Genomic DNA, 27520 nt, shown 5'->3' on the forward strand with positions numbered 1-27520 from the left:
GTGCAATCGAGGCAAAATTAAAGGCAACTTGTTGATGAGTTAGAGGTGACTTTATCATTAAGCAGAGGGAGCATTTGAAGAGGTTTCTCCCTCAGGTGGTCGGTAATCACAGTGCTGATTTTGGGCAAAAGTATGTAGCTGCAGCAGACATTTACAGACTTCTCATCACTAATTGCTTTTATATGTGATGTATGATTGTTGAGCCACCGCCGTCCCCTGACTGACAGGCCACAATTTTGATTATTATTTACTCATGTAAGTCATTCCTCAAGCAGCAATGCCAAACATTTCCCAGCAGCAGCCTCACACATGTGAAAAGTTGCTGCTTTAGTCATTTGTAATTGACATATTTTTGCATTTAGTGATGTTTTTTTAACATAAATCAAACAGAAGACATCACTGTAGGCAAAAGAGATTGATATTGCACAAATTGAATGGTAATAAAAGTAATTATTTTAATCCTCAGGTATTCTATTAAAAACACCACTTTGTGGGAAGTGACGAAGAAACGGCAATAAATGAGGCTGTTGATACCGTCAGCAAAGTGAATTGGTAACATTTGTTCAAACATGTGGTGCCAGCTTTAATGGCGCTCGTGTTCGTGTGCCTTCTGGAGATGCTGCTTTCCGCTTGGGAATGTGTGTGTTTCTTTTTTTTTTTTCTTTTTTTTTTTTTTTTTTATAAATTTGCTCAGACCATTGTTGAGATGCTCGCATGGCTTTTGGAGACATGCCTGTTGAAAAAGTTGGTATCCCACCTTCAGATGCCAGTGTGGCTTTTTGAGAAGCCAGCGTGCGGTCACGAGAGGCTTTCTCCCCTTTGGGAGATGCTGTTCTGCTTCATAGAGATGCCTTCTTTGGAGAAATTGGTTTCTTGTCCTGAAATGATTGTGTCTTCACTGATGTGTAAAGTCTTGAAGAAATGCAATCCTGATGACAGAGATGGGTGTGGATGGTGCGCTGTGTGCAGAATACGAAGCCATAGCTCTGAAGTGATCGCGGCGTATCCAAATCTTCCCTCACACATTTGTTTCTTCTCTCATCTTTGTCAGAAATCACTACATCCCAAAACCCCAGTTTTTCACGTTGTTTTGTCTGAGTTGTTGACGTTGGTTGCCTTCCTGAGCCAGTGACGGGTGATGCTTTTCTCCGTGTCTCGACTATTCGCCACATTTGCCCGGTACCCGACTTGGCATCTCGCTTCTGACATGATGGCATTAATAATAACTGTGCATTCTCTGCGTCTGCTGTTTGGTGGCACCGAGAGGCGCCCGGAGCCTCGGTGGACACAAGTTCATCACATTGGCATTTGGGTTTCGCTCCAAAGTCATGACACTGGTTTTAACCTTGAAGAGACTGAGCCGTCACCTCCTTGACATCACAGATTTATCGGAAACATCCTCGTTTCCTCCATCAATGGGTTAATTTCTGTTAACATGCACTGCTGTATTTACTGCCACTGCGTCTCACCTTCAACAGAAGCAGATTTGCTGAAGCAACTGTTGACGTTGTAAATGAAAGTTACAAAGAGGCAGGAAATGACACAGAACAACACACTTCATCAGCTGTGACCACAAAAGTTTCTGTGTGAGCAATAAACTTGGCTCCATAAGCACTGTAGTCAGGCAACGTAGCGCTTGTGTTTCAGAATGAGAAGAAATTTTACTTTCACTTGCTTGTTCTGCTCTTCTTGAGGTAATTTTCTTAAACGAAAAGCCAGATATCTCCCCAGCAGTAGTTTTCCATTTATTTTCTGTATTCATATGTACAGTCATCACTTAAATTTGTGCAAATAAACTCGGAGAAATTGGAAAGAAGACGGATTGTGTCTTGCATGACTGTCGCAGCAGTGGGCTCTTTTACTGAGCAGATACCTAATCATAGCTTCTTGTGGCCTTATTTTAATAGGTCCTTTTAAAAGAGTTCAACAAACAATGCTAAACTAATCCCGGAAGAGTCAATTTGACAAACGTTATACACGGTAGGAAAATAACACAATTGTGATTATTTTCAAATGGCATGCAAAAAGTAATGGTGAAAAGAAAGTGCGTGCGTGCGTGCGTGTTGGGGGGTGGGAATAGCTGAATAATCACATCAGCAGATAACGGTTGAATGCAGACACAGGCAGTTTACTGGACAAACTGATATTGAGAGGTGAAGAAGTTAAATTAATCAGAATTCATCAACCACTTCATCTCCTGTTGAGAAGTTGTCTGCTGAAGCTCCAGAGTGAAATGCATGTTGTTTTCTGCAACATTCGTCTCCATAAATACTTTCAAAAGCAACACAGACTGCACATGCGTCTTGTGGTCACTGTCTCCTTCATAAGTACACCTCAGGATCATTTGGCGATAGCTATGACTTTTTTCTAGAAGCTTCTGCTAAAAAGTCACGAACAGCCTTCCAGTCAGTCCGCCTATGCTTCTCCTTACTGACACTTCTTGTTTCTTGCACTGGCGGCCTGTAACCCAGGCATGACATACACAACCCACTTTATATCGTGAAAACGGAACTCGTTGTCAGAATATTTACGCCTGTATGTTGCCTCATCTCCAGGACAAAGCAGTGGACTGATGTTAAAACACAGGTGCTCCTGTCCTTTGCAGAATTGAATCAGGTCTGTTGACGTCAGCTCGTCCTCAGACGGAGTTCTGATGAGAGCTTGGGGGTGTGGGGGGTTGTCACTGTGTCAGGTTGCACACTGGACGCTGCACGTCCACCACGCATGTGAGCATGGGCAGAAGTGTGTGTGTCGCTTGTTTGTCTGAGTTAACCCTCCGAAAATGTATGTCTGTTTATGTCGCCATTCCTTTCGTATGCATGCATCCTTTGTGTGTGCATGTGTTGTTGTTGTTTTGTTGTTTCTTACTCTGTGTGCGCCTGTTGTCTCAGAGTTGATCTCTGGCCTACGGTTCCCCAGACAGTCTGGTTGTAATGGCAGATGATGTCATGGCATGAATCACAAACAGTGACACATGCTCGGGTATAATAACAAGCCCCACCCCCCCCCACCTCTCTAACATGCACACACACTCACACACACAAGCCACATTACCTGCAACCTGAGCCTGATGCAGTCCCATGTACACAGCCAGGAGAATAATCAATTGAATTAGAAATGTTAACCCTGTATTACCACCGTCCTGCCTCTGTTATTACCTCCAGGCTTTCTGTTCTCCTGCTGTCAGCACACACACAACACCTGATCACACTGTGTGTTACACTGAAACGATGTACAAAGATGACAAATGCGATTTGAGTTCGACCTGCATCCCTTGGTCTCCACAATGCACATGAAGCTGCTGCACGCGGTTTTCAGCCTGTCAGTGCATCATGTTGTGTCAGTTTCCATGTCTGATGCTTTAAATGACACCGCATTTCAAGCGATGAGGATTTTCTAGTGATGCGTGACGGCTGTCTGTGGTTTGGATATTTGGAGACAGTGCTCTGTGTACTTTTCCACTTTGGAACATTTTTCTTTTTTTTGCCTTAACTTTGGTGAGCTTCACAGCCCGCTCCATTGTTTTGATGTCAGGTCTGATTTTCTCTGTAGACTGCAGTAGTCCATGTGACAGTGTTGTTTTATACAGTGCGAGTCAATTCAAAACCATGAATATTTACACTACTCAGCCATAATATTCGAACCTCCTGACTGGTCTGCAGGTTTGTAGCCTGACATTTAACCAGCTGTGATGCACATGTAGCATAGCTATATGACTCAAGTATTTGTATATAAACTGCACCAAAAGGCTGCTTTTGCTAGCGGCTCTGCTTAGCCACACTTAACCGACTCGAAGACAGTAATGCTGATTGTCACAGCAATAAATCTGCACATTGAACTTCACTGAAGATAAAGACTAAATACATGATGCAGGGACATAAAACGCTCACCTCCAGAGTACTGCGCAGACCAAAACGTGTTGTACTACAGGAGCATTGTTATTTTGATTAAGGTTTCAAATGGCCTTTAATGAGCACAAAGTCTTTTAGGTACAAACCTTGGATGTTTTGATGAACATCCTTTAGGTTTTTGTTTTTTAATGAATCAACTATGGTTGTAATTAGAATTCAAAAAACAGACAACCTAGTAACCAGCTCGATCTGTCAGTGTGACAAATGCAGACCATAGCAGCCTAGGAACACACAAGTGTTTTCAGTAAAAATGCTCGTACTCACAGAGCCCACCCTCTCACGGGTAGAGAGATGATTAATTTTAATGTTCCAGTGTCTTAATATAATGGCTGATCATCGAATACCTGGACAGAAGTTTGATAACGGTACCATTATCAGGCTTTTTGCACTTTTCCTACAAATTGAGGCCATTTTTTAGAAATCCAGAAAGAAAATATGACATCCTTATGTTACCTTCAAGTATTTCAGTTCATTATTTGTATTTTTAGACAATTGTGCAATATTACACAGCATTGTTCTGTTTGTTGGATTCTCGTTTGAAACAAAACAGATCACTTTTGTCTTTTTTGTGAAACTCTGTTGCCTGTTAATCACAGTTTTCATTTGCAACTGTGACGCAAATAAAAGCAGTATCGGTGCTATGTAAGGGAGGCTCGTCTCGTCCTTCCTCGGAGTTTGTCTTAAATTCAAGCTTCAAACAATTAGTTGTCGCGTTCACAGAAAATTTGCTCCAAAATTCCATTGAATGTTATTGTATTGTTACGTCATCTTGCGTTTCCTTTTTGTTAACATTTGTCTTGCACTGTTCGTGAAATACAGGTGTAATCCAGGTTTTTTGGTAGCACTGTGGCTGCGTTTTGTTGTCAGAAAGTGACATCTAGTGGTCCCAGAGGATCCGTAACAGAGTATTTTGAAATATAAGCTGCGTAACCAGCCAAACCATAAAAAAAAGGAAGGAAGGAAAGAAAGACTTTATGCCTGGAAAATAGTATAATCAACATTCAGGTGGCATCATTGATAAACTGGTTAGGTAGAGTTTCAAAGCTGTTTCAGTGGCCCTTATCTTCATGGAAATATCCTGTGGTTAAATCTGTTAACAACTCCATTATCCTATATTGTTTCTGAAAACCCCTCGTGTGTGTGTGTGTGTGTCTGTGTCTGTGTGGTCCACATTTTTCTGAATATTTCACCAGACATGGCTACGTTATGCTACCTCTGGGCTCTGCGGATAAACTACTTATACATTTTGTCCTGGTGGTTTCTGTCTGTCTGTGAATCCTGGGTTTCTCTTTCCTGATGTTGGCTGAGCTCCAGCCTCAGTGTGTATATGTGTGTGTTGCCCACTGCCTCCTCCTCGTACACGCACATCAATACCTCTCAGTCTGCCGCTATGATCCACTCTCCCCAGGGGCTTCGCTCTGTGTGGGTAGGGAACAGGGAGGAGGAGGAGGAGGGAAAGTGAGAGTGAGCGAGCCAACGGGCGAGTGCTGGGACTTCCTGTACGCTGGCCTTTCTCTTCTTAATGGAGCTGACCCTTGAAACTGAACACCTTAACATGTTACAGGAGGATGTGCATGAAAGCTAACATGTGATGTGATGCTTCTCATTGTGACCTATTTGGCTGAATATAGCAGCACAGCATTCTCATTATTTCATTTAAGTGTTTACTACTTCATTGTTTCCATGCCTAATACAGCAGCTTGATATCAGGTGATGATATTGTAAAGAGTTGACACACATACTAATACCCAGTTCTTAATATTGCTAAAGTGCTCGATACACTTCCTGCTAAACATTAGGTCCGGAGCAATCCTGGCCATATCAAAACATTTTGATATTTCAGGATTTGCCCTGGATGGTCCCCGACTAAAATGCCTTGATTCTGCCTGTTTGCTGCGGTCCCAGATGGATTCATAGCTCAGTGACCAACAGGCACAACACAGTCACATGAAGCTAACAGCTAGTTGCTAAGCTAACAAGCTAACGACTGACCCAGGGAGCTAGTTTATGATCTCCTTACCAGACGATGGAGAAGAGATTAAAACTGTGTAAATGTCAAAACGAGGAGGACACCAGCAGACAAGGGAGAAATCCCATCTGATACACACCTAAAAAAAAACAAACAAAAACGTACAACAGTCCTCTCCTTTCTGTTTGAGGCAGCCTGGACTGAACCAGGGAGAGTGCTGGACTTTCCATATAGTGTAAATACTCTGTAATGTAAAGTTTCACATCGTTTAAACAGCATTTACGATACTGTTGTGGATGATATATATCGCACACCTCTTGTTCCTGAGTAGGTGTTTCAATGTAATTAACACCCAAAGCCTGAAGCTTGACATCAAAAGGCGGCTAGAGAGGAGCAGTGTCTTCTGTGTTAAATCTTTTTGAAATGGTCAAATGATTGTCATCAAATTATGCACTAGGCTTAGGTTGCTTCGTGATCCAGCTGTATTGGAGACGACAGGGATTATTTGAATATGTAATTTAACCATATTTTCATCCGAGTATCTTGTATTGGCAATCACTGACATGTAGCTATTGTACTCGGTGTGTTTAAAAAAAAAACAAAAAAACAGTGGAACCAGCCACTGAGCTTTGATATTGTTTTTGTCTCCCTCATGAAACCGACTGTCTCTGTGAGTGCTTTTTAAATTCAGGAGTTCCCCTGCTATTTTTCCACTCGATTACTTCCACTTTGCTTTCTTCGGTGTCCCACGCTGACTTTAGTAGACTGCGTTCATCACCCATTAGGATCGAGTTTCAGTTGTACTGTAAATACTTTGAGCCACAGTCATACCTGCACATGGCCCTGCTCCACTTTCACTCCTCCGTCTCAGCGTCGTTATCGAGGAGAGCTGACAGATTCCCTGAATACGCCTCGTAACATGTTGAAGTGTGGCTTTAATCCCAAAGCTCCAAGTGAAGAGTTTATTACCTGAATGCTTACTCTCTACCTGCCGGTTATGCTGCTATGTTATCGGTTTAGCTTTTTTTTAATATGTTCAGATCATTATGTGTAATAAATAACTGTTGTGTCCAGTATGTTAAGGCTGAAATATCTTAAAAATCTTCAAGTTTTTAGCTTGGATTTCTCTCGTTTTATCATTCTTAAATAACCAGCTAGTCAAAACATCTGCATTTCAACTGTGTTATCATTCACATGGATGATAGTGTGACCAAAAATAAACCACTCTGTAATGTGGAATGTATCTAATTATGAGTGAATCCCCGTTTGTCAGCAGTGTACATGCTTTTTCACAGTCCCAAAAATTTCTGAAAGCTAAGAAATTAAGAACTATCCTTAAATAGAGAGACATCCAAGAAAACTCATTTAAATGACCATTTCTTTTTAAATCAAAGAAATTTGTCATTGATTCAGAACTTTATTACATTGTAATGTGTATTTGTTTATTTTTTAATCTTAATTTATTCACTTTTAGTCATAGAAAGCTTAGATAGCTTATCAATCATATTGCATAACTCTATATACATTTTAAGTTGCACTGAGTTTTGATATGTAGAATCCAAAAAAATAAAAATTTGCTTGATATGAATTTTTTTGCATCTTTAAAAAATGAAATCGATTTCTTTCAAAAGAAGTTCAAACTACTTACATTTCATTTTTTCATTTTTTTGTATCTCTTTATATCTTTGCCTTTCTCTGTTACCGAAACCTAAAATCTGTTCAGATGTGGATCTTTACGTCATGTGTAATTTGTCTGCGTTCACGTTTTTTAATCTGAATGATGTGGCGCGGTTCTGTGTATTTTTGTTGCTCTGCCTCCCATCCTGACATTGTTGGAGATAGACGACACTCGCTGGATGTGAGCCTCTCAGAGACGGGCCAACTATTCTGTGAATGGAGTGGAGGGAAACCCCCGTAGTTTCAGCGTGGTGACTCACAGCTCCTGGTGTCCTGTGGAATTTGGTCAAGTGCCTGCTTGCGGTTCGAAGAGATCTATCTCATAACCTACTTCTCCTTTGATATGTATTTTTTCCGACTGCAATTTTAAACTCGCGGACTTATTTATAACTCTCAGGTCTTGTGAGCGTGCGTCAAAACAGAAGTGACGTGCAGAAACGTAAACCAGGCCGAGATGCGGCTTCAGATTTTCCAGCTGCTCCTGTGTTAAGTAGCATCCGAGTGTTGTTAATGAATGGCAACGTGAAGCTAAAGCGGAACGAGGAAAAGGGGTCTTTCATGAGCCCCCAAGACACACGTTCGCCCCTCTTTCTTTTCTGATTTATTATTCCAACTGGGATAAATGGACTCAAACTTGAGAGTGAGGGGACATCCTGCTCGACGCTGCTTCTGTATTAAGTCAGAGAAGAAGAATGCACAAATCCCCGTCTGTGTTGACCTTTTTAGCTCTTCCTCTCACATTCCTTAATCCGGGGGCAACGTTTTGTCATCATAACGCCCCACTTTACTACACTGCCAGGGTAATTCCATCACTAGCGTGCGAACAGACCGGGCTTTTGTGAGTGGAGAGCAAATGCGAGGCTGTCTTTGCTATCCACCTCTATCCTCGTGTTTGCTCCCACCGTTTTTTCCCCCCCTCTCCTCCCCCTCCGAGTCTGCGCCCGGTGCTATAATAGTATCTCAACTGACAGCATTCCTGCACGAGGGCACGGCCCGAATGACGACAACTTTTGGGAGGCTGGAGGGTAGCCGGAGAAAGTGGGGGAGGTAGTTCTTCTCTTTCCACTGGTACACCTGAAGAAACCGCACCTCCTCTGATAGAAACCACGCTTTCTGTCTGGCTGGTCACAACCTCAGGAGTTTCACGACCGCCACACCGCCAATGCGACTTCATTCATCAGCAGAAAGGAGCTTCATGTCTTAAAGGAGATGATGTTATTTAATTCTTCTGCAGCGTCTCGCAGTGTAATTTGAGGATTTTCATTTGGAGGGTTTTCTGCTAGTGAGCTGCAGCTCATTCTTTCACGTTTTTTTCTTCAGCTATATATGCCAATCAGCTCTGATAATATAGGAACTGAGAGGTGGTGTGTTTATTATTATATCTTCATCATGACACCTGTTAGTATGGAGGTAAATCATACAGTATATTAACATTTTGTCTCAGTGTTGAAAGCAGAAAAGGGGTAAAGTGTACGGATCTAAATGAGTTTGATAATGCCCAAATTGTGATGGCTCGATTACTTAGCTCGAACACCAGTTAGGACCAAAATATGCATCTAGATTGCTTTTAGTGCCTTCATGCTCTCACGCTTCTGAGATTTTGGTGTTTTTATTAATCGATACATCCAGTAGAGGGCAGCGCATGTGGTTGGTTTCGTGTGGAACATTTCTCATGCGAACGTCAATGAAAAAGATTCCAAATTGTGAAAAATAACCATTCATGTCTCAATTTAAAATTTGGTCTAGGTGGATAAATTGCACTCTGCTTGTGCCTTTTTAACTCTGCTTGTGAAGATGGTTGTGAATTGTTCACACGAGTCATCTGAAGCTCCTTTGTTCTGATGTTGCAGTTATGTTTGTATCCACACACACATTCGGTCGTTCTTGAATCGATGGTCATCTTTATTGTCTTCTTAGTCGCACATGAACTATACTGCTCAGCACCGCCCCCACAGGTCTCCAGTGGTATTACTCCGTTTGCTACACAACATACCAAAATACACACAGGTAATGAACGTGGAAGACTGAGAGAGAAATCAGTTTACTTTAGTGTTTATCCAGTGGATCAAAACATAAGGGGAAAGTTATCAAAGAAGAATGCTAATTTGTCACATATTCATATCATGGACAGCGATGGCAATAAGCAGATGGGCTCAAGTGCCTGGCTCAGGGATTCAGGGCAGTATTCTGTCAGCTGTGTGATTCGAACCTGACAAGCTTGCTTCTCTACCCTCTCAGCCACTGCTGCTCTTCAAACTTATATGAGGAGGGCATAAAGTGTTCATGGTCAACCAGCCATTGTCTGTTCTTGCTCAGTGTTGACGTCATTAAATATCATCCCAGCTGAGGTGCATCGTACCAGATGTTACGACTGTTTTCATCAGCTATGTGGTTTCGGTTTACGTCACAACAGAGCGGGAGACTTTTAATTTCTCCCCCTCAGTGAAAACCTCAACATGACACACGTCTGACTGTCATCTCCCTGTGCTCACAGGTACAGAAGCAGGTCCACCCAAACCTGACGGCGAAGGAGGATGCCTTGCAGCACATCGAGGAGCTCATCCTGCAGCTGCTCAACATGCTGTGTGTAGCCCAGCCTCGCTCGGTGCAGGATGTGGAGGTGACAACTTCGCACTCTCGTTGAAAGAATGAACTCATGATATTGGGAGTTAAGAGGATTTAAAGGCCTTACAAAGTTTGCGCACTGAAAAAATGTCAAAGAGAAATTCAGCACTTTGTATTGTTATTCATTCTGGAGTTAACATCTTTTGAACCCAGTTTTTCATATTTAAAGTATGAAAATTAAGAAGAAATCATCACATTCATTGGGTTTTTCCATATGTTTTTGAGCTATTTTAAAGTTCGCCTTCATATAAATAAGTGGAAAAATAACTGTCTCTTCTGTCTCACCAGGAACGTGTCCAGAAAACTTTTCCCCACCCAATAGATAAGTGGGCCATTGGAGATGCCCAGTCAGCCATAGAAAAACGTAAGAGAAGAAACCCCTTACTTCTCCCCGTGGACAAAATCCACCCTCTTCTAAAGGTAAATACTCATAAACAACCTGTTTCCTTCTTATCAGGATCCAATATTTTCTACAATGTTGAATGTTGGAGGATGTTTTTTTTTTCTTTTCCCACAAGTTTAACCAGTTTCTCTCTCCTCTTCCTTTCCACAGGAGGTTTTAGGCTACAAAGTGGACTACCATGTTTCCCTGTACATCGTAGCAGTGCTTGAATACATATCCGCGGATATACTGAAGCTAGCGGGCAACTACGTCGGCAACATCCGGCACTATGAGATCAGCCAGCAGGACATCAAAGTGTCCATGTGTGCAGACAAAGTGAGAAGCTACAGCCACCAAATACCCTCCTGAGGAGGCCCAGACCTTGGTCGACTGTGGCTGACTCCGTGTCACTGCTGTCTCACCCAGGTGCTGATGGACATGTTTGACCAGGAGGACGACATCGGTTTGATGTCGCAGTGCACGGAGGAGCCGTCGTCCTCCGGGGAGCTCACCTACGACGACCTGGTGAGGCTGGAGATCGCGGAGGAGCGGCAGTACCTGCGGGAGCTCGACCTCATCATCAAAGTGTTCCGCCATCACTTCCTGTCCAATCCGAAAATCTTCACGGCTCAGGTGAGGAAGGTCCCCAGCTAAAATTCAGAGCAAACGGCTGTGTGAAAGGAGCCTGTTCTGAGCTGATGATGCGCTGAGGACGCTCATTAAATCACAGATTTACTCTTGTCACAACATCAGCATGCGCAACATACAGATTGCAAAGACTGACTGAAATTTGATAAATTACTGCTCTGCGTGTCAAAATATTCCTCCAGTCAGATGGAGCGGAGTTGTCTGCGATAACTTTCCACTTTGTAGACGTGTGTCTGGGGTCGGGAAAGAGATTATTTAGTGTTATGGTGAAAGAGACAAGCAAATCTGGGCAAAGAAGTTGAATCCCCCAGAACCTCGCTCACATGTTGGTTGAAAAATCAGCTACAGCTACACTAAACTGAGGTTTTTAACCTCTGGAAATTACTGCCGTGGGATCAGATGTGTATCTGTGCTACTCTGGTAATGATGTGAAGAAAGGTGTCTGATAAAGTGAAGTGCATAAAGGTCCTCAACACAAACAAAATAAGAGAATACAAGAGGTGATGAGAAAGAAAAAGGTATAATCGCCAAAAATAATGACAATGTAACTAAACAGGGTTTGCCACAATGAGGCCAAAAATCAAAGCACGAACCACAAATCTGCAACTCTTGAAGCTCAGATCTGTAGGAACCAAAGCGGCTGCCTCGTTGGGTGTCACAGGTGGATAAAAATCACGCTGTTAATCTCTCCAACCTGGCACAAGGGAGACATAGAAACACACAGAAACACACACAGTTTGATGTAGAGATATCAGGAGCAGGTTAGCGTGTGTCACTTTCTTGAGAATATATGGAGGTTAGCCCAGAGTGGTATCACCACAGGCCGCAAGAGATAATACATTTCCGGTAAATGTATCGCGTCAGCTTCCGTTCATGGCAAATAAATGCTGCAACAAGTTGACCTAAAATCACAGACAAGTCATGTTTTGCTTCTGGCCTGCTGAGTCAGAAAGCCACAGGAGTCTGCCCGAAGCCGGCGTTGCGCATGAAGAAGAGCACATAGTGTGGCGAGGGACGTCTTCGTGGAAACTGGTATCCATCCACAAATATTTTCCCACGTTCTTCTGCCGTTTGCTTCAGCCTCCAGACCTTGGTCGTGACATGAAACTTCGTTTTCCTCTCCAGATTTTAGCTCTGAGGAAAACTCCTTCAGCTTCTTGACTCAGTAATCAAGAAGCAAACGACAGTTTGTCCCCTGAACTGTGAACTGAAATTGTGCATTTTACAGCTGTTCTGGTACACTTTAGTCTGACTGCTTGACGTGAAAATACTTGGGAAATGTTACCACGTATTTATTCAATAATGATTGCACTGGGTGTCAGAGTCTGCCAACAAAACGGTGATCTGAGTTACAATAAAAACAATGAACTTGCTTTACCACGCTCCTACTTTTTCGGAGATCCCAAAAAACAGCCAGGCTGTGTTTAGAACGGGCCAAAAATAACTCTGTCACTGCAGAGCAGTTTTATTCACCCAGAGGAGGCAATACTTTCAAGTCCTTCGCTGAATAAGTAGCTTACACCAAAGCCAGTTTATAAACTTCCACAGTCGAGATTCCAGCAAAACCATTTCAGCCAAATCCGCCATAAGATCATTTCAAGATTACAGCTTAACGCTATAATCTGCTAACTGGCAATCAGCATTATGGAGCAGCAGGACACATCCACTTTTTTTATTTTATTTTCCATCTCTATTGTTTAATTGCAGAAGCGGTTTCTCTATTGTGTAATTGTCCTGTGACGTTATCTTGTGTTCTGCAGGTCACATGCCCGTGCCAGTAAGTTCATGGCTAATAAAACGGGTTAGGGATTTAATTCCGATGCTTTTAGACTCCTCCTATCTAAAGCTCAGTAAATGGACACTTTCCTAAACTTCCATTGTGTCTTATATGGTAATTTAGTGCTTCGAGTGACATAAAAAAGGAGTATATAGTGCAGCAGAGGGAGGGAATTGAACAGAGTCTCTTCGATTTGAGAAGACCGAGTGGAAAGTTGAGTTTATTGGGTCGCTGTGGTTTTGCATATTTTGGGTCGGGTAATTTGCGGCATCATTTGGGTGAGGAGGATAAACCTTTGTGAGGCCCAGTGGAATGCAGAACGTGTAATTACGCCGAGACAGGAACAACATCTGCAGCCCCAGCCAGAATAACCTCAATTATGTCTGTTGAAATGCAGCATAATCTGAAATTACTCGGAGATGTCAAGAAAGTGTTACGGTCAAATAATGACAGGGCTGAACTTCTATTCAGACTCGGGCAGTCAATAATCGCCCTGTGTTATTTTAGGGCTCTCGTCAGCTTGACTAATTATTTCCTCAGGCAATTGAGCCGGTTGTTGTCATTGAGCACACATTCTCACTGTATTTATATATATTTTTTCAAAAAAAAGTATTTATCCAATAGAGCCCTGCTGAGGAGGGCGCTTTCTGCAGCAGTGTGCTCTGTGTGTTTGCATGCACTTGCTGTAGATAACCAGATTGTTGTCAGTTTTCTTTGGCAGGAGAATTTCTGAAACACAGTTTAAAGAAAAACAGGCTGGAGTTTGTCCAAATAATCCGCCATGTCAGGCTTCTCAAACATGTCCACATTTCAGGCCTGACACCAAAAGCTGGAGGACGTGACAAACATTTATATCAGGACATTTTAGGACATCTCTGCTGCAATGATTTAAGAAAATACTGAAACAGTGTTTTGTCAGTGTAAGTCTCTTGTATGGCACTGCGTTTCTCACTACCTTAAAGCAGCATGTTCCTAAAGAGGATAAATCCAGCCCTCACCTCACTCACCCTGCGTCTCTTTGCCCTCTGCTTGCAGGATGTGGAGGTGATCTTCAGTAACATCCTGGACATCCACGAGCTGACGGTGAAGCTCCTCGGCCTGATCGAAGACGCGGTGGAGATGACTGCCGATGGCAGCCCTCATCCTCTGGTGGGCAGCTGCTTTGAAGACCTGGCAGAGGTACGGAGCAGCGAGCGGTCAAGGAGGTCTTTTGAAAACATGCATTCAAACGCAAAGTTTCAAAACAATATTTTGAAATCGTTTACATGTGAATTGGCTTATTGCTAAATATAGTAGTTGCTGCCGATTTTAATTATTTGGTACATCTGCTTATTTCCAGTTGTAGGGATGAGAGTATTCAAGTTGGAGCTTCTTTCTTTGAGAATCATTGCATTGCAAAAAAACAAACCTTGCATAACTGCTGATCTGCTAACAAGTTCACTCAGTTCTAAACGGTACAGATAAATTATAAATTGTGTTCATAAAGTCACATTTTAACAACATCGCCTTCAAAATTCATACTTCAGACATGACAAGTAAAAAAAAAACTGCATTAAAACTGAAGCCTGTTTTTTAAACTAGAGCCATGATGATTGGAGAAGTGTTTAAATGTGGAACAAGTTGAATATAACATTTCTGAAAAGTATAGTTTGTCGTTTTGAAAGTGCTTTCATAAAACCATTATGCGAAATGGTACCAAATAAACTTGGAGATTAAAAATCTTGTTTCTGTCTTTAGGAGCAGGCATTTGATCCTTATGAGACCTTATCCCAGGATATCCTCAGCAAGGACTTTCACGAGCACTTCAACAATCTGATGGCACGACCGACCGTCGGCCTCTACTTCCAGGTAACGTGTTTCTTCAATAAGTGGTGATTTTTCAAAGATACACTTAAAAACCAAGTAAAAAGTCTTATGTTTTATCTGTAACAACATTGGGAATTACATGTATCACAGATGATTAGCATGGTTAGTAGCCGTTGACGAATGTGCCTTTAAACAACAAGAGTGCGGGTTCTTAGAAATCAGCTAAATATTTCTGTTGGACACTGAAGACTTAAACATCCTCTGACTTCATGAGCTTTTCACACAGCTTTTTTTTTTTTTTTTTTTTGGAAGGGAAATTGAAATAATTTGAAGTAAAAGTAATATTTACAAACCCTACAATTACTGGAAAACCAATAATCCCAGTTAGGTTACATGAAAATCTAGCACTGCTGTGGATAGTTGATTTAAAAGTTGGCTTAATTTCAACTCAACGTGACCTTCAGGTGGAAACAAAAGGCTGTCTGTGGCCCGCGGCTGTACAATGCAGATGAAATTTAAATAAATCTCGGCGTAACAGAATTAGTCTGATTTTCAAGCATCCTCTTTATCAGTTTAAAAAATGCACTGGGAATGAAAGACGGTTGTGTTTGATATGACGGCAGAAGCGGGTCATTTATGCATTGACACCCGGCGTACAGTGTTTCCGGATTTGTTCCGTTTGACTTTGAAGGTAACCCGAGCGCCGGGTGGAATTCCTCCCGACACCGTCTCGGGGCATGTTATGACATATTCGGCGTCCTGTGTACAGTTTATTCACTGCTGCCGCATTGTTTTATTTGGACATTCCTCACGAGAATAGCATTGAATTATGCTCGGTGGGGTGCAGTCTGGCGGCCTTTGAAGATGAAATATTTGCTGGTGTTTTCTCAGGCCGAGGACCAGCGAGGCCGACCGTTCACATGAAAATGTGTCACAGCTACAAGCTCCGCGTGGTGTCCAGCAAATCCCCGCTTTTCTTCTCAGTGTTTAAGACACAAGTGGCATGTTTTGATCAGTGATGATTGAGACCGGTTATGCATCAGACCTTCAGTCTGCATGCAACCATCAGGATCGTTCTGCATCCTGTTTTGAGGTTTTTACGACAGAATAAGCAGTCTCTCCCCGGTTAGATCAGCTCTGTCCACGCTGTCCTGTGATCACGCGTTGAGGTGAGGACAGGAGCATTAAGGTAGAAATATAACTGGGTTTTGACAAGTTGCGCTTTATAATTGTTGCAATATCCAAGAGAACTTTGTGTTTAATTTTATTTATATGATAAATCAGTGCAAGAGGCGTTTTGTGTGTCTTCATACTCCCCGTGTGTCTCATGTACTTTAATAACGACCGCATTGATCCCCTCCAGCTCCCATGAAGGTTTTAGGACCAGGAGCCAGTTCTAGTTGAGATTTCTAAATCTCCACATGCGATACAGTGGTTTGATTGGTTTGAGATTATGGTTGCATGTTTTACCTTTCATCTTCTTCATCGTTATTATTATTATTTTTCCACAGTATTGCTTTGACTGCGACCAAGCCTGTAGCTTCATTAGCATCTCTCTGCTCCCTGCCGGTTTCTGCCTCCCTCTCTGTCAGATAAATGTGTCTGTTCAACACGCCGCAGCGTCTGCTATTGTGGCTAAATTACATCGCCTTTTCAAAAATAGAACAGGCCGCCACACTGCGGGCTATTTAACTCTTGTGGAGGATGAAGAGGGTGGCTCATGAGCCGAAGCACTTTTCACGTTGAAATGGAGCTGTGAATTAAGGCGGCAAAAAGCGCAGCTTGAATGTAAAGCTACATTATGTAATCTAAGCGTTGAAACCTCGATGCTATCAATGAGCACATGGTAGCATTGTTGTATTGCCGTGTGTTATTGTTACCTCAGCTGTCAGTGCTGTTTTTGACTGAGTTAGTTTTTGGTGGATAAGACACTCTTCATACAGTAAACGGGAGTTTAGTGAAAAGATGGTAGGAGTTCTGCAGCTGTCTCATCAGTTTTCATGGATGGAAGTAATGCAAAAACAGGCCTTCTGAAATGTGTGGTATTGTTACTGTGTTACCAGAAGACACACAGACGGAACTTCATTAAATTGTATTTCTATACATTTTTGTTCTGAAAATTCAAAATGATACAAATTCAAATTAAAGAAAAAGTTTGACTAATTTACAAAAATGTCTAGTGAAACTTATGGAAAGAAAACAAGATGTCTGAAAACAAAAAGACATCACCTGTTATCTAACATTGTCTCCTTAAATGCTCGTATTGATCATGAAGGGCATCTTTATCACAATACTTCACATCATTATTGATGAATTAATAGGGCGCAGTCCAAGTTTAGTGTTTATTGATCAAGCATGGAGTCATAATGTAGTTCAATTTAGCTTAAATTGGCAGTGCCGAGAGAAAGAAAACAACAGTATTTTAGGGATTTTCAGATGTGTAGCCTAACTTTCTTATCATGTATTCTGTCACTGTCACCAGTTTTCCAGTTAGAAGAAACCGGGGGAGTAAAGTTAGCAAATCCAGTCACTTGCCCAATAAAAAGTTAAATCTGTCTGAAAATGACATCCATATGGTGAGTTGCTGGGTCAAATCTAGACTTGCATTTAGCCTGACTGCCCATCATCCCCTTCATTACCTGTCAGCACTACAAACATTGACATGACAATCAATACGAACACTGCTGGAAAGTTTATTTAAATTCCGAAGACGTCAATGTCAATTAATAATCTATTAAACACAGAAGAGCATCTCTTTTGTTTACTGTGAACAAACAGCATCGCTTGTGTTGTAGAGCTATTCCACATAGAATATAGTGATCAAGATGTTGAGGACAAAGGAGGTAGTTTCCTCTGTGGACCCTGCGTTACAAACATGGCCAAAGCCAAACTTTCAGGCTTCAAGACTAATTGTGAGTGTTGTTTTTTTGAAACACAATATTTATATGGCAGTCGGTGGCTCCATGCGCAGTAAAATGTTTCCAAACAGGTTACGTTTCAGAAGCCGCGGTGATGATGTCGTGTTTAAAACAAGCGTCCGCTTTAAAGGGGGCGTTTGTTTCGTTGCACTGAAGCGTTCATGTTAACACAAAGCACCAGCGCTGCGCCCGGCCGGCCTGAAAACCTCCATATACTCGTGCAATTTGTAAACCTCTGGGATTGCTGAGGTATCAATACCATGATCTAAACTTAGGTCATTGTTCCCCTGCTGTCCATCAGAGCGTGTCGGGCTGCTGATGTCTCTCCAGTACACACAAACCTTCCTCCTCCTCCTCTTCCTCCCTCCCTCCAGACACTGTGGCCGCTGCTGTGGAGTCTGAGCACTTGCATATTGATTCAGAGTCATCTATCAGGGGAACGGGGAGATTTAAATGGATACCATGACGGCCTCCTCTCCGGTTACCCTGCTGCCTTACTTGGTCAACTGCTCCTCTCCCGATCGTCATCCTGCAGCCTCTTCCCCGGCTAATTTACATTTTTAGACTGAAATGTTTACGTTGAGCTGTCTCCGGCCTTCACAGGACTGGTCTCTCTATCGTGCAGGGTTATCTGTGAGGAGCAGTTCTGTTTCTGTGCCATTCATGACGACATTTCTCCTCCTTTTTGTTATCTGCCGTATATAACAGAAGTTCTTCTACGTCGACATGTCTGAAGACACGTCCATTTAACAGGTTATATGACTGAAACTAAGCTTATCAGGCAGTGAAAATAAAAGTTAACGTTCATTCTTTCCCGGTGTTTACATCGATGGGCCGTAACATTATGACCACCTTTGTATGTGTGTTCTCTGACTCCGTTCTGTTCAAACTGGCTTTAACCTCTGTATCAGTTTAAGCTGCTGTAGCTTTTCTGTTGACGTCAGATCACATCACAAGGGGGCATATTCTCTGCAGCCATTGTGTTGTGAGAGTCTAGACAAGCATAGTTTAGGTTTCATCATCTAGAATAATTTCACGCTAAACGGTTTGCGATTGTCATGAAAATGTTTAAACAACATTGTAGAAATGATACTTACCATCTCTCACCAGAAGACCTGAACAGCAGAAAAATGTGAGTGCAGTCCCTTCATCTCTGTTTTCATTGTTTCTGTCTCCAGTCAGTGGCAGAAGGCTTTAAAGAAGCCGTCCAGTACGTCCTCCCCCAGCTGATGATGGTTCCAGTGTACCACTGTATGCACTACTTTGAGCTGCTGCAGGTACGTCCTGACACACACACACAGCATTTTGATGCAGAATAACTCCAAACTCTTTTTTTGGAATCTCGAACATTCTGGGTCAGTGTATTCCATCCATATGTTTTCATTTCTCCTTTTCACAGCAACTTCAGGAGCGCAGCGAAGACCAAGACGACAGAGATATGTCTGAAACGAGCGATCACGGCTCTGCTGAACCTTCAGTGCAGCGTGGAGCCATCTATGCCAAACACCAGCCGCGCGTAAACCGGGTACACACACTCCCACTTCACCGACAGATGATGTGAAGTCTGCACAGCAGCTGTTTCACAATAATGCGCAAAATGCAGCTACACGCGCCAAAATGAGCACACAGACACTGATCAAAAGTGACATTATTTATTATGTTATTAAATGCTATTATGAGGGTCTCATTAGGTTTTTGGGGAAGTGTAGGGTTTGAGTTGAAATTATCACTTTTAACATGGTTTGTAGTCGCCATGGCCACAGTAAATGAAAAGAAAAGGTGCACACAATTAAGAAGAGAGAAAAAAAAGAAGGTAAAAGATACCCCCCCCCCCCCCCCCCCCCCCCCACCCCACCCCCAATCACTGAGGTGCAGATTCACACGGGACTAGAATAATCATAGGACGTTGGTGTTTGGTGAATATGGAAGGTATTTGTGGGGGAATTTTACTTTTACAAATTACCGACATGTTGCATTCACATGGAGTTAAGATCAAAGACATCCTCTGCAATTATTGCAAATAACCTTTGGTCCCGAGGTGACACTAATCCCGTGCGAATAGGGCTATAATCGTAAATTCTCCAAGATTGAAAATGAACGCATTAGATCGAAGTCCATAAGCCAGCTAAGTTCCAGTAAATTTACCCTTTGAATAGAAGATGACTCTGTGCCAGGAAAAAAAAAAAAAACCTGCGTTTAACTGTTAATTTTTAATCCTTTTTGTGTTTGATTTCAATAGACTGTATCCCCCCGCCTCCCCAGTTGTTGTGACTGAAATCACCTCTTTTAACCAGGCTGGGGTGTTACATAATGATGATATACATACATACGGTCGTCAGTGTCAACGTCAGATTTATTTATATAGTACATTTAAAAGGTCCTGTGGGCTTCAAAGTACAAAATAAAACTGTAAAAGAAACAATAACAAGATAGAGGCAGCAACACAGTAAAAGGAGAGAGTGTAAGATCCAGAGGAGGCTGCTGCCAGGGTGAACAGGTGGGTTTAAGGTCGGGATTTAAAAGTATAACAGCTAACCCCGCTCTGCACTGAGAGCGGCAAACTTCCACAGTCTGAGGTCCACAAGCTCCATCTCCTTTGATTTTTAGGAGGGATCAGGAATGTCAAGGGTCAGCTGATGGACTTTAACAAGGTGTGATAAATAATCTGGGTCCAGCCCGTTCAGCGACTTCAAAACAAATAAAAGAATCTTAAAATCAATCCTGAACCTAACCGGGAGCCAGTGGAGTGAGGAAAACGGTTATAATATATACATATGTTGTTCACAGTATCAAAGCCTGCATTATTCACTATATTATACATAAATAATTACAAACATCAAAGTAATGCAGTTTGTAAACAAAATGATGGACAGCAAGAAAAAATGCAGACGAAATAGAAATATCTTCCTTTTGCAGAAGGAAAAGCTACTTCATACTGATTTTATTTACATTTGGATACAGCGAAGCAGCAGGGTCGGGTCTTGTCGTTTGCTTTGACAGTCAGGCATGTATTACAGTGCTAAAACCGTGTAAAGTTACTGACGATTATATTCCAAATGAGTCTGAATGAGTTAGTCATTCAGCAGCTATGTATTAAACAAGCTCTGTTTGATCAGGAGTGTTTCGTTTTTCTTCTGACTGAACGTCTCTGCTCCCTGACAGCGAAGCCCATGTACCGCCTTACAGCCGGCAGATCCGGAGCAAGCAGCTCGCCATCAAACGCATGAACGAGATCCAGAAGAGCAATCGACGGCTGGGAGGGGAAAGACATCGGCCAGTGCTGCAGGCGAGTTCATTCCTGGAGGGGCCGCTGCTAGCGAGCGGGCGCCAAACACGAGAGGCACAACTTCCTGTTCGACGGCCTGATGATCAGCTGCAAAGCCAACCAGAGCTCGCGGCTGCCGGGGTCGGGCAGCGGGGCGAGTAGTACCGCCTGAAGGAGAAGTTCGTCTTGAGGAAGGTCCGCATCGCGGACCGCGAGGACTCTTTGGAGCTGCGGCAACACCTTCAGAACTGGTAGCAGGAGGAAAAACTGCGCGGTTTTCTGTGCACCGACAGCAGAGGACAAGGCGGCGTGGATGCGGGCGATGGTGACCCTGCAGTACCAGCTCCACTTTGGATCGCATGTTGGACACGGTGCTGCAGCACGAGGAGCAGGCGCATCCTCTAGACTGCCCTCCCCGGAGGTTTCCGCTTTCGCCGTGCAGGACTCTGAGGAGAACATAGTTTTGAGGACAAAGTGCAGAGCAAGACGGGCATCCCCATCATCAAAGCTGGCACAGTGGTCAAGCTCATAGAGAGGCGCACCTATCATATTAGGCTGGTAAGCTGCTGCTTACGACCCTTCTCTCTGTGGAGGGAAAACACACTTCTGCTGTCCTCTTTCTGTGTCAAACTCTCTGATGTGGTCTGATCTCTGTGCTAGATCCCACTTTGTGCGCACATTTCTCACTACGTACCGCTCATTCTGCAAACCACAGGAGCTTCTCACCCTGCTGATTGACAGGTACACTGTTTATCACTCCGCCGGTTTTTGCTTTATGCCATGGCGAAACTCGCCTGCACATATTTACCTCGTTAGAGAACCCCTCAACTCCAGCAGTATTGTAGGGACACATATTATCACACAGTGTTTATTTTATCGTGTTAAAGAGGTAGAATTTAATAATCCACAAATAAAATTAACTGCAGAGATATTTATGTATTGGTTTTGATTAAATTTTTTGAACGCAGCATAAAATGATGTTTAGGTCATTTGCACGACCTCCGTGTCAATTGGGTCTCATGAAAGCAGTGTTTTGACACTCTGTGACACTGAATGTTGCTTCTTTCCCTCCAGGATTGAGATTCCCGAGCCAGAAACCACGGAGGAGGACAGACAGGCGCTCTGGAACGGCGACCAGCCGATGGCGGCCAGAACTCCAGAGGTTCAGAAAGGAGTACGTGCAGCGGTGCAGCCTCAGGTACGTAACCATCCAACCACAGGCCTTCCAGTCTTCAATAAAAAGAATCCAAGCTTTTCTCCAGAACTAGGCAAATTATTACATTTCAGAAAAGAGGCAGGATGCATCCAGTCGGGCTGCTGCAGTGCGCTCTCTTTCTTAGAATAAATACAAACATTACGCCACATTTCATTCTCGAGAAGAGTCCAACTCCAAATGCACAGGCAGCACTAATAATTTGATGTAACTTATGCAAACTTGTGCAAAAAATAGAAACATCAAATTCTGTTAACTGTAAACCAAAAATTAAATATTGTTTCTTCTTTCTATGCAGGCTTAGAAAAACATGCAAAGGTTATGGCTGCCTGTCAACAGTACAAAATTAAATACTGCTTTTTTCTTATTTGACAACAACACAAATGCAATCTAAAATCTCAGAAGGTGCTTTGTTGTTGTAAACGATGACAACTCATTTCTCGAAATGAAAAGGGAAAAAGAAATCCTCGGGCCTCAGTGACAGATCTGGACAATTTGACACGTTTTCAAGTTATTTCTGTTGCCACTTTATAAAAGGAACAAAACATGCTTAAAATAAGTTTACATAAGATTCACAGACACCCCACATCTTTTTTGGTGTCTCATTTTGCCGTTTCTTTAACTATTTCAGTAAACACTGTAACTTATAAATTGCCCTTGAACGCCTCACATTGAAATGTATGAGCTGCCTTGAGCGTGACTTTAGTGAGGAGAGCAGCCGACCACCGACTGACTGATGCAGGAGCGTCCAGAGTCGTCTCCTCTTCCATTTTCACGTGAAGTGAAGGGAGAGAGCTGCTTCAGAAGGGCCAGAGGGTCACATTTAATCAGACGGAATTTCGCTATAAACACAGTAAATAATTACGGTAAATATTTGAAAAGTTATAAAGAACTACTGGGTTTATATAGATAAAGGTCCAACAACACTTCAACCAGTATTGAATGTCTCCACTGACTACATTTGTAAAAGATGAAGTTTATTTTTTTAACTAGGTCTTTCAAAATGGCTGAAAAGGGCCCCTCTTGATCCCATGTTGTTGTTTGGCTCTTTTACTTTCTCCCGTTAAGGCCCCGATGTTCCCTCCGAGCCGCAGAATTACTTTCCTGTTAGACTCTGCATCCTTATAAGGAACAACAGAGTCGGGGCTAATCTCGGAAGGACCATTAAAAACTGAGAGCTTCTCAGCATCAGACGGCCAGCGGCAATAAAGTCTTTCAAATGTTAGTCACAGAAACAATGAAAGCTTGAGCGGAGAGTTGGCTTCTCGCTGTGAGGCACAAAACTCTGCCTCAGCGCTTCGGGAGTAAAGACAAAATGACGTGCTCTCCTAAGTATGACGTGAGCATGTTTGGGGGGAAAATACAGGAATAATTAGTACAAGTGTGTGACTGGAGAGAGAAGTTTGGGTAACGGGAGAGAATTACTCTCAGCATATAAAATCCCAAACACCGTCTGCTGGGTTCAGTGAGTGTATCCTCCTGAACTCATAATGTAAGGCGGCTTCAATCCATGATGAAAAACCAAAAAATTTGATGGTGGTGAGTGTCCTGTAAAAAAATAAATAAAAAAACTCTTCTTCATCTCTGTGTTTTTTCCTGTGTCATTGCTTTCTTGTACTATTGACCAAAACAAACCTGGTCTGCAGCATGGCATCTACATGTTAGTAATTGTTATCTACGTTTTCTCCTCCAGGGTTCTCAACGTGTTCCGTCAGTGGGTCGAACATCATTTCTACGACTTCGAGAACGATCCCGAGCTGAGGAGTCGATTAGAGGAGTACATCACCAGCAAGATTCAACTGCGAGGTGAGTCAAGAAGCCTGCCAGTCGATGGCTTCACCACACGACAGGGTTTATCCTTTCTGTAGCAACGACCTCGAGGAAAGCCACTCAAGTCACAGTGATCCCGAAAATAGGATTTAATATGAGGAAAATCTTTTTTTGTGTGTGTTTATGTGACATTATAGGGGAATACATGAATGTGAAAGTGTGTTGAGATGGCTGAAGAGGTAAAATAAGTAAAGCCTAATAACTTAAATCTCCTGAAACACACTGGACTTTAATAGAACATGACAATTAGAGATAAAAAATGACTTTCAAAGAAGCCCATTTGCGGCTTTAAAGAGCAACTCCTGACCAGGTTTGCAGACTTGGAATTCCATAATTATGATATAAATACTCAAATTTGTGCCATTGTTGGTTTTCACTCTTAAAAGATTATGAAACTCCTTTCCCTTTAGATTTACTGTCCTCTGGTGGAGTTCCTGAGTATATCTATTAGTCCTTATTTGGCGCTCTTTTCTCTTGTAATCACACTTTCTTTGCATCCCAGAAACCTTTGGACCATCTGAAGAAGCCTTGATGTGATTCTGTGCTTTATGCTTCAGGGAAGTCGATGCGAAAGTGGGTGGAGTCCATTAATAAGATCATCAGGAGGAAACTGCAGACCCAGACCAACGGCGTCAGTCACAACATCACCTTCGAGAGCCCGCCGCCTCCCATCGAGTGGCACCTGAGCAGAGCCGGCCAGGTGGACTCCTTCGACCTCATGACCCTTCACCCCATAGAGATCGCCCGCCAGCTGACGCTGCTGGAGTCGGAGCTCTACAGGTCAGCCGTCTCGCAGGAACGCTTTGACATTTAGAGCCGATTTGAATGAAAGTTAAAGCAAACAAGCAAACAAAATGGCTCAAAGGCCCATTGAGAGTCCCAGTGCACCGACTTCGCTTTCGGTGAACTCATTAAAAATGAAATGCCAATAAAAATGAGGGAATCACTGATTTATAGCCAATTTCCAAATACAGTTGATTCTCTAAACAAAAGAGGAACCGCCACCAACTGTTAGGATCAGGAAACAACCTTCAGTGGCAGATCCTTCCTCCTCCGATCGCTCCTTCATTCAGCAGACACAGAAATTGATACTTCCTGATCCAGATGTGTTCACATATAGAAAGATTCAGTACTCTGCTTAATTAACGCCATGTTTGAACTGCAGAGCGGTTCGGCCGTCTGAGCTGGTCGGCAGCGTCTGGACCAAAGAGGACAAAGAGAAGAACTCGCCGAACCTCCTCCGGATGATCCGGCACACCACCAACCTCACTCTGTGGTTCGAGAAGTGAGTCAGCTCCTTCCTGAGAATCTACAGCTCTAATTTTAGACTTCTCGGTTGTTTTACCCGAGTCATGTCATACTTGCTCATTCCTGGAACTTGTGTTGTTTTTCAGGTGTATCGTAGAGACGATGAATCTGGAGGAGAGGACTGCAGTGTTATCACGAGTCATTGAGATCCTGCAGGTTTTCCAGGAGCTCAACAACTTCAACGGCGTGCTGGAGGTGGTCAGCGCCATCAACTCAGTGCCGGTGTACAGGCTCGACCACACCTTCGAGGTGAGTCCACGTCTTCGCCGCCCTTCCCCACCAGCAGCCTCAGTCACATTTACTCCTTAGACTCCACCACGTAGGATTTATCACGACGATGGCCGACAGCTGTGGACATCAACAAGCCCAAAGATCAAACCAGAAACATGTCAGAAAAATGACGATGTCTGACTTTATCTCCTCAACAGGCAATACCGGAGCGAAAGAAGAAAATCCTTGAGGAGGCGGTGGAACTGAGCCAGGACCATTTTAAGAAATACTTGGCTAAACTCAAGTCAATAAACCCACCCTGTGTGCCTTTCTTTGGTGAGTGTTCTGCTCTGACTGGTTAAATGAAGAAAGATATGAATAGATGAACACATCTGGCGACTTAAAAACAAGTAACATGTTAGTTTTTTCATTGTTTGATGTGTTTCATCCACAGGTATCTATTTGACCAACATCCTGAAGACAGAAGAAGGCAACCCTGACTTCCTCCGACGCCACGGCAAGGAGCTGATCAACTTCAGCAAGAGGAGGAAAGTGGCTGAAATCACGGGGGAGATCCAGCAGTATCAGAACCAGCCTTACTGTCTGAAAGTGGAGCACGACATCAGGGTGAGAGCGCCACACTCTGACGTCTCTCTGCACCGCCTGTCTGAACCGGAGGCTCGTAGGTGCTGACCGCGGCGTGTTTCTCTTTGTGCTGTGCAGAGGTTCTTCGAGAACCTGAACCCGATGGGTAACAGGAGCGAGAAGGAGTTTGCCGACTACCTGTTCAAAATGTCTCTGGACATTGAGCCACGAAATTGTAGACAGGCTCCACGATTTGTAAGTGTTTCTTCTTCATCGAGCTTTTCTATCTTTCTCTTTTGTTTGGTTTTGTTTCAGTTCAAGTTCTTTTTGGCCTCTTTAAACACTTTTACAGCCGATTAAGAGAAGAAAACATAGTTTGGATCTTGGATCTAAAACATAAATGCGCAGTAAAGTATGTTAGTTTCCATGCAGTATTTGGCAGTGCGAATTGTTTTCAACACTCTTTACTGTGTTAGTTGCTGCTTTAATAAGAACCAGATCCTTCACAGCCACACCAGGCTGCTCTGCTCCATAACAGCTGTGAAAGACTGGATTGTTGAAAACAGTGTCAGATACTCAGGCAATCGTCGCTTCAAATTTCACTACTTCAAAATCAGTTGCTTTTTTTTCCCCCACTGATTCCAACACAAAGACCAGACGCTTTAGAATTAACTACTTTGGTTCTGGCCAGTTTCATCTTCCTCAACACTTTTTAGCTTTGATTGAGTCCCTGTTTGTTGTTTTTGAAACTATCGCTCGTCTATCTTCACTCTTGTCAGCCTTTGTAAAACTGATTTGTGAAGCTCTGCTTGTTTGGTGACTGTTTGTAGCGTCTGTTGTGTGAAGGAGAGTAAGACAGAGACAGGGTGATCGTTGAACTGCTTGAGGTTCTTTTATAACATGGAAGAACCCCTCGTACAACTTAACTCAGAGTCCAGAATGCCGGCTGTTTATGTGATAAATAGAAACGTAATGCCAGAGTAATTTTTGCAGATGTCTCTTGCTTTGTCTGAAACCATGAACTTTGTTCTGCTTTTATTAATATTTTAATGTTCTGTGTTCCCGCCCCGCCGCAGCCCAGGAAGACCATGTACAACCTGAAGTCCCCGGGGATCCGGCCTGTGCGAACGTCTACCTCTGGCACCGCGAAGGGCCACCCGGTCCCCCTGGAGAGGGAGCCGCTACACAAGATCACCTTCCGCAGCATCGCCGAGACCGAGCCGGACGCGCCGGCGTCCGCCTCGGTGCCCACCTCCCCCAACACGCCCACGCCCCCGCAGTCGGCCTCCTCCGACCTCAGCTCGGTCTTCATGGAGCAGGACCTGAGCAGCTCGTACGGCGGTCAGTTCCACCGGCTCCAGCTGTCCGGCGCCGCCTCTGCCTGCTACGCGACGTC

The 27520-nt window shown here is 43.2% G+C and overlaps 1 protein-coding gene across 1 annotated transcript in view; it reads left to right on the forward strand.

Annotated features, from left to right (window-relative positions):
- The window catches only part of sos2 (son of sevenless homolog 2 (Drosophila)), a 35674-nt gene that overhangs the window by 3415 nt on the left and 4739 nt on the right, over positions 1 to 27520 (forward strand). The window contains 29 exon segments of the mRNA XM_030116184.1: positions 10052 to 10177; positions 10471 to 10602; positions 10736 to 10900; positions 10991 to 11197; positions 14025 to 14168; positions 14727 to 14837; positions 18892 to 18990; positions 19113 to 19151; positions 19153 to 19201; positions 19204 to 19229; positions 20186 to 20202; positions 20876 to 20957; positions 20959 to 21138; positions 21141 to 21212; positions 21214 to 21321; positions 21323 to 21377; positions 21380 to 21436; positions 21439 to 21532; positions 21639 to 21719; positions 22053 to 22128; positions 22130 to 22176; positions 23885 to 23997; positions 24579 to 24801; positions 25187 to 25306; positions 25416 to 25578; positions 25758 to 25875; positions 25994 to 26166; positions 26263 to 26379; positions 27201 to 27465. Coding sequence (XP_029972044.1) covers positions 10052 to 10177; positions 10471 to 10602; positions 10736 to 10900; positions 10991 to 11197; positions 14025 to 14168; positions 14727 to 14837; positions 18892 to 18990; positions 19113 to 19151; positions 19153 to 19201; positions 19204 to 19229; positions 20186 to 20202; positions 20876 to 20957; positions 20959 to 21138; positions 21141 to 21212; positions 21214 to 21321; positions 21323 to 21377; positions 21380 to 21436; positions 21439 to 21532; positions 21639 to 21719; positions 22053 to 22128; positions 22130 to 22176; positions 23885 to 23997; positions 24579 to 24801; positions 25187 to 25306; positions 25416 to 25578; positions 25758 to 25875; positions 25994 to 26166; positions 26263 to 26379; positions 27201 to 27465 — 3259 coding nt within the window.

The sequence above is a fragment of the Salarias fasciatus genome, chromosome 19 (genome assembly GCF_902148845.1).
Source record: "Salarias fasciatus chromosome 19, fSalaFa1.1, whole genome shotgun sequence".
NCBI lineage: Eukaryota > Metazoa > Chordata > Actinopteri > Blenniiformes > Blenniidae > Salarias > Salarias fasciatus.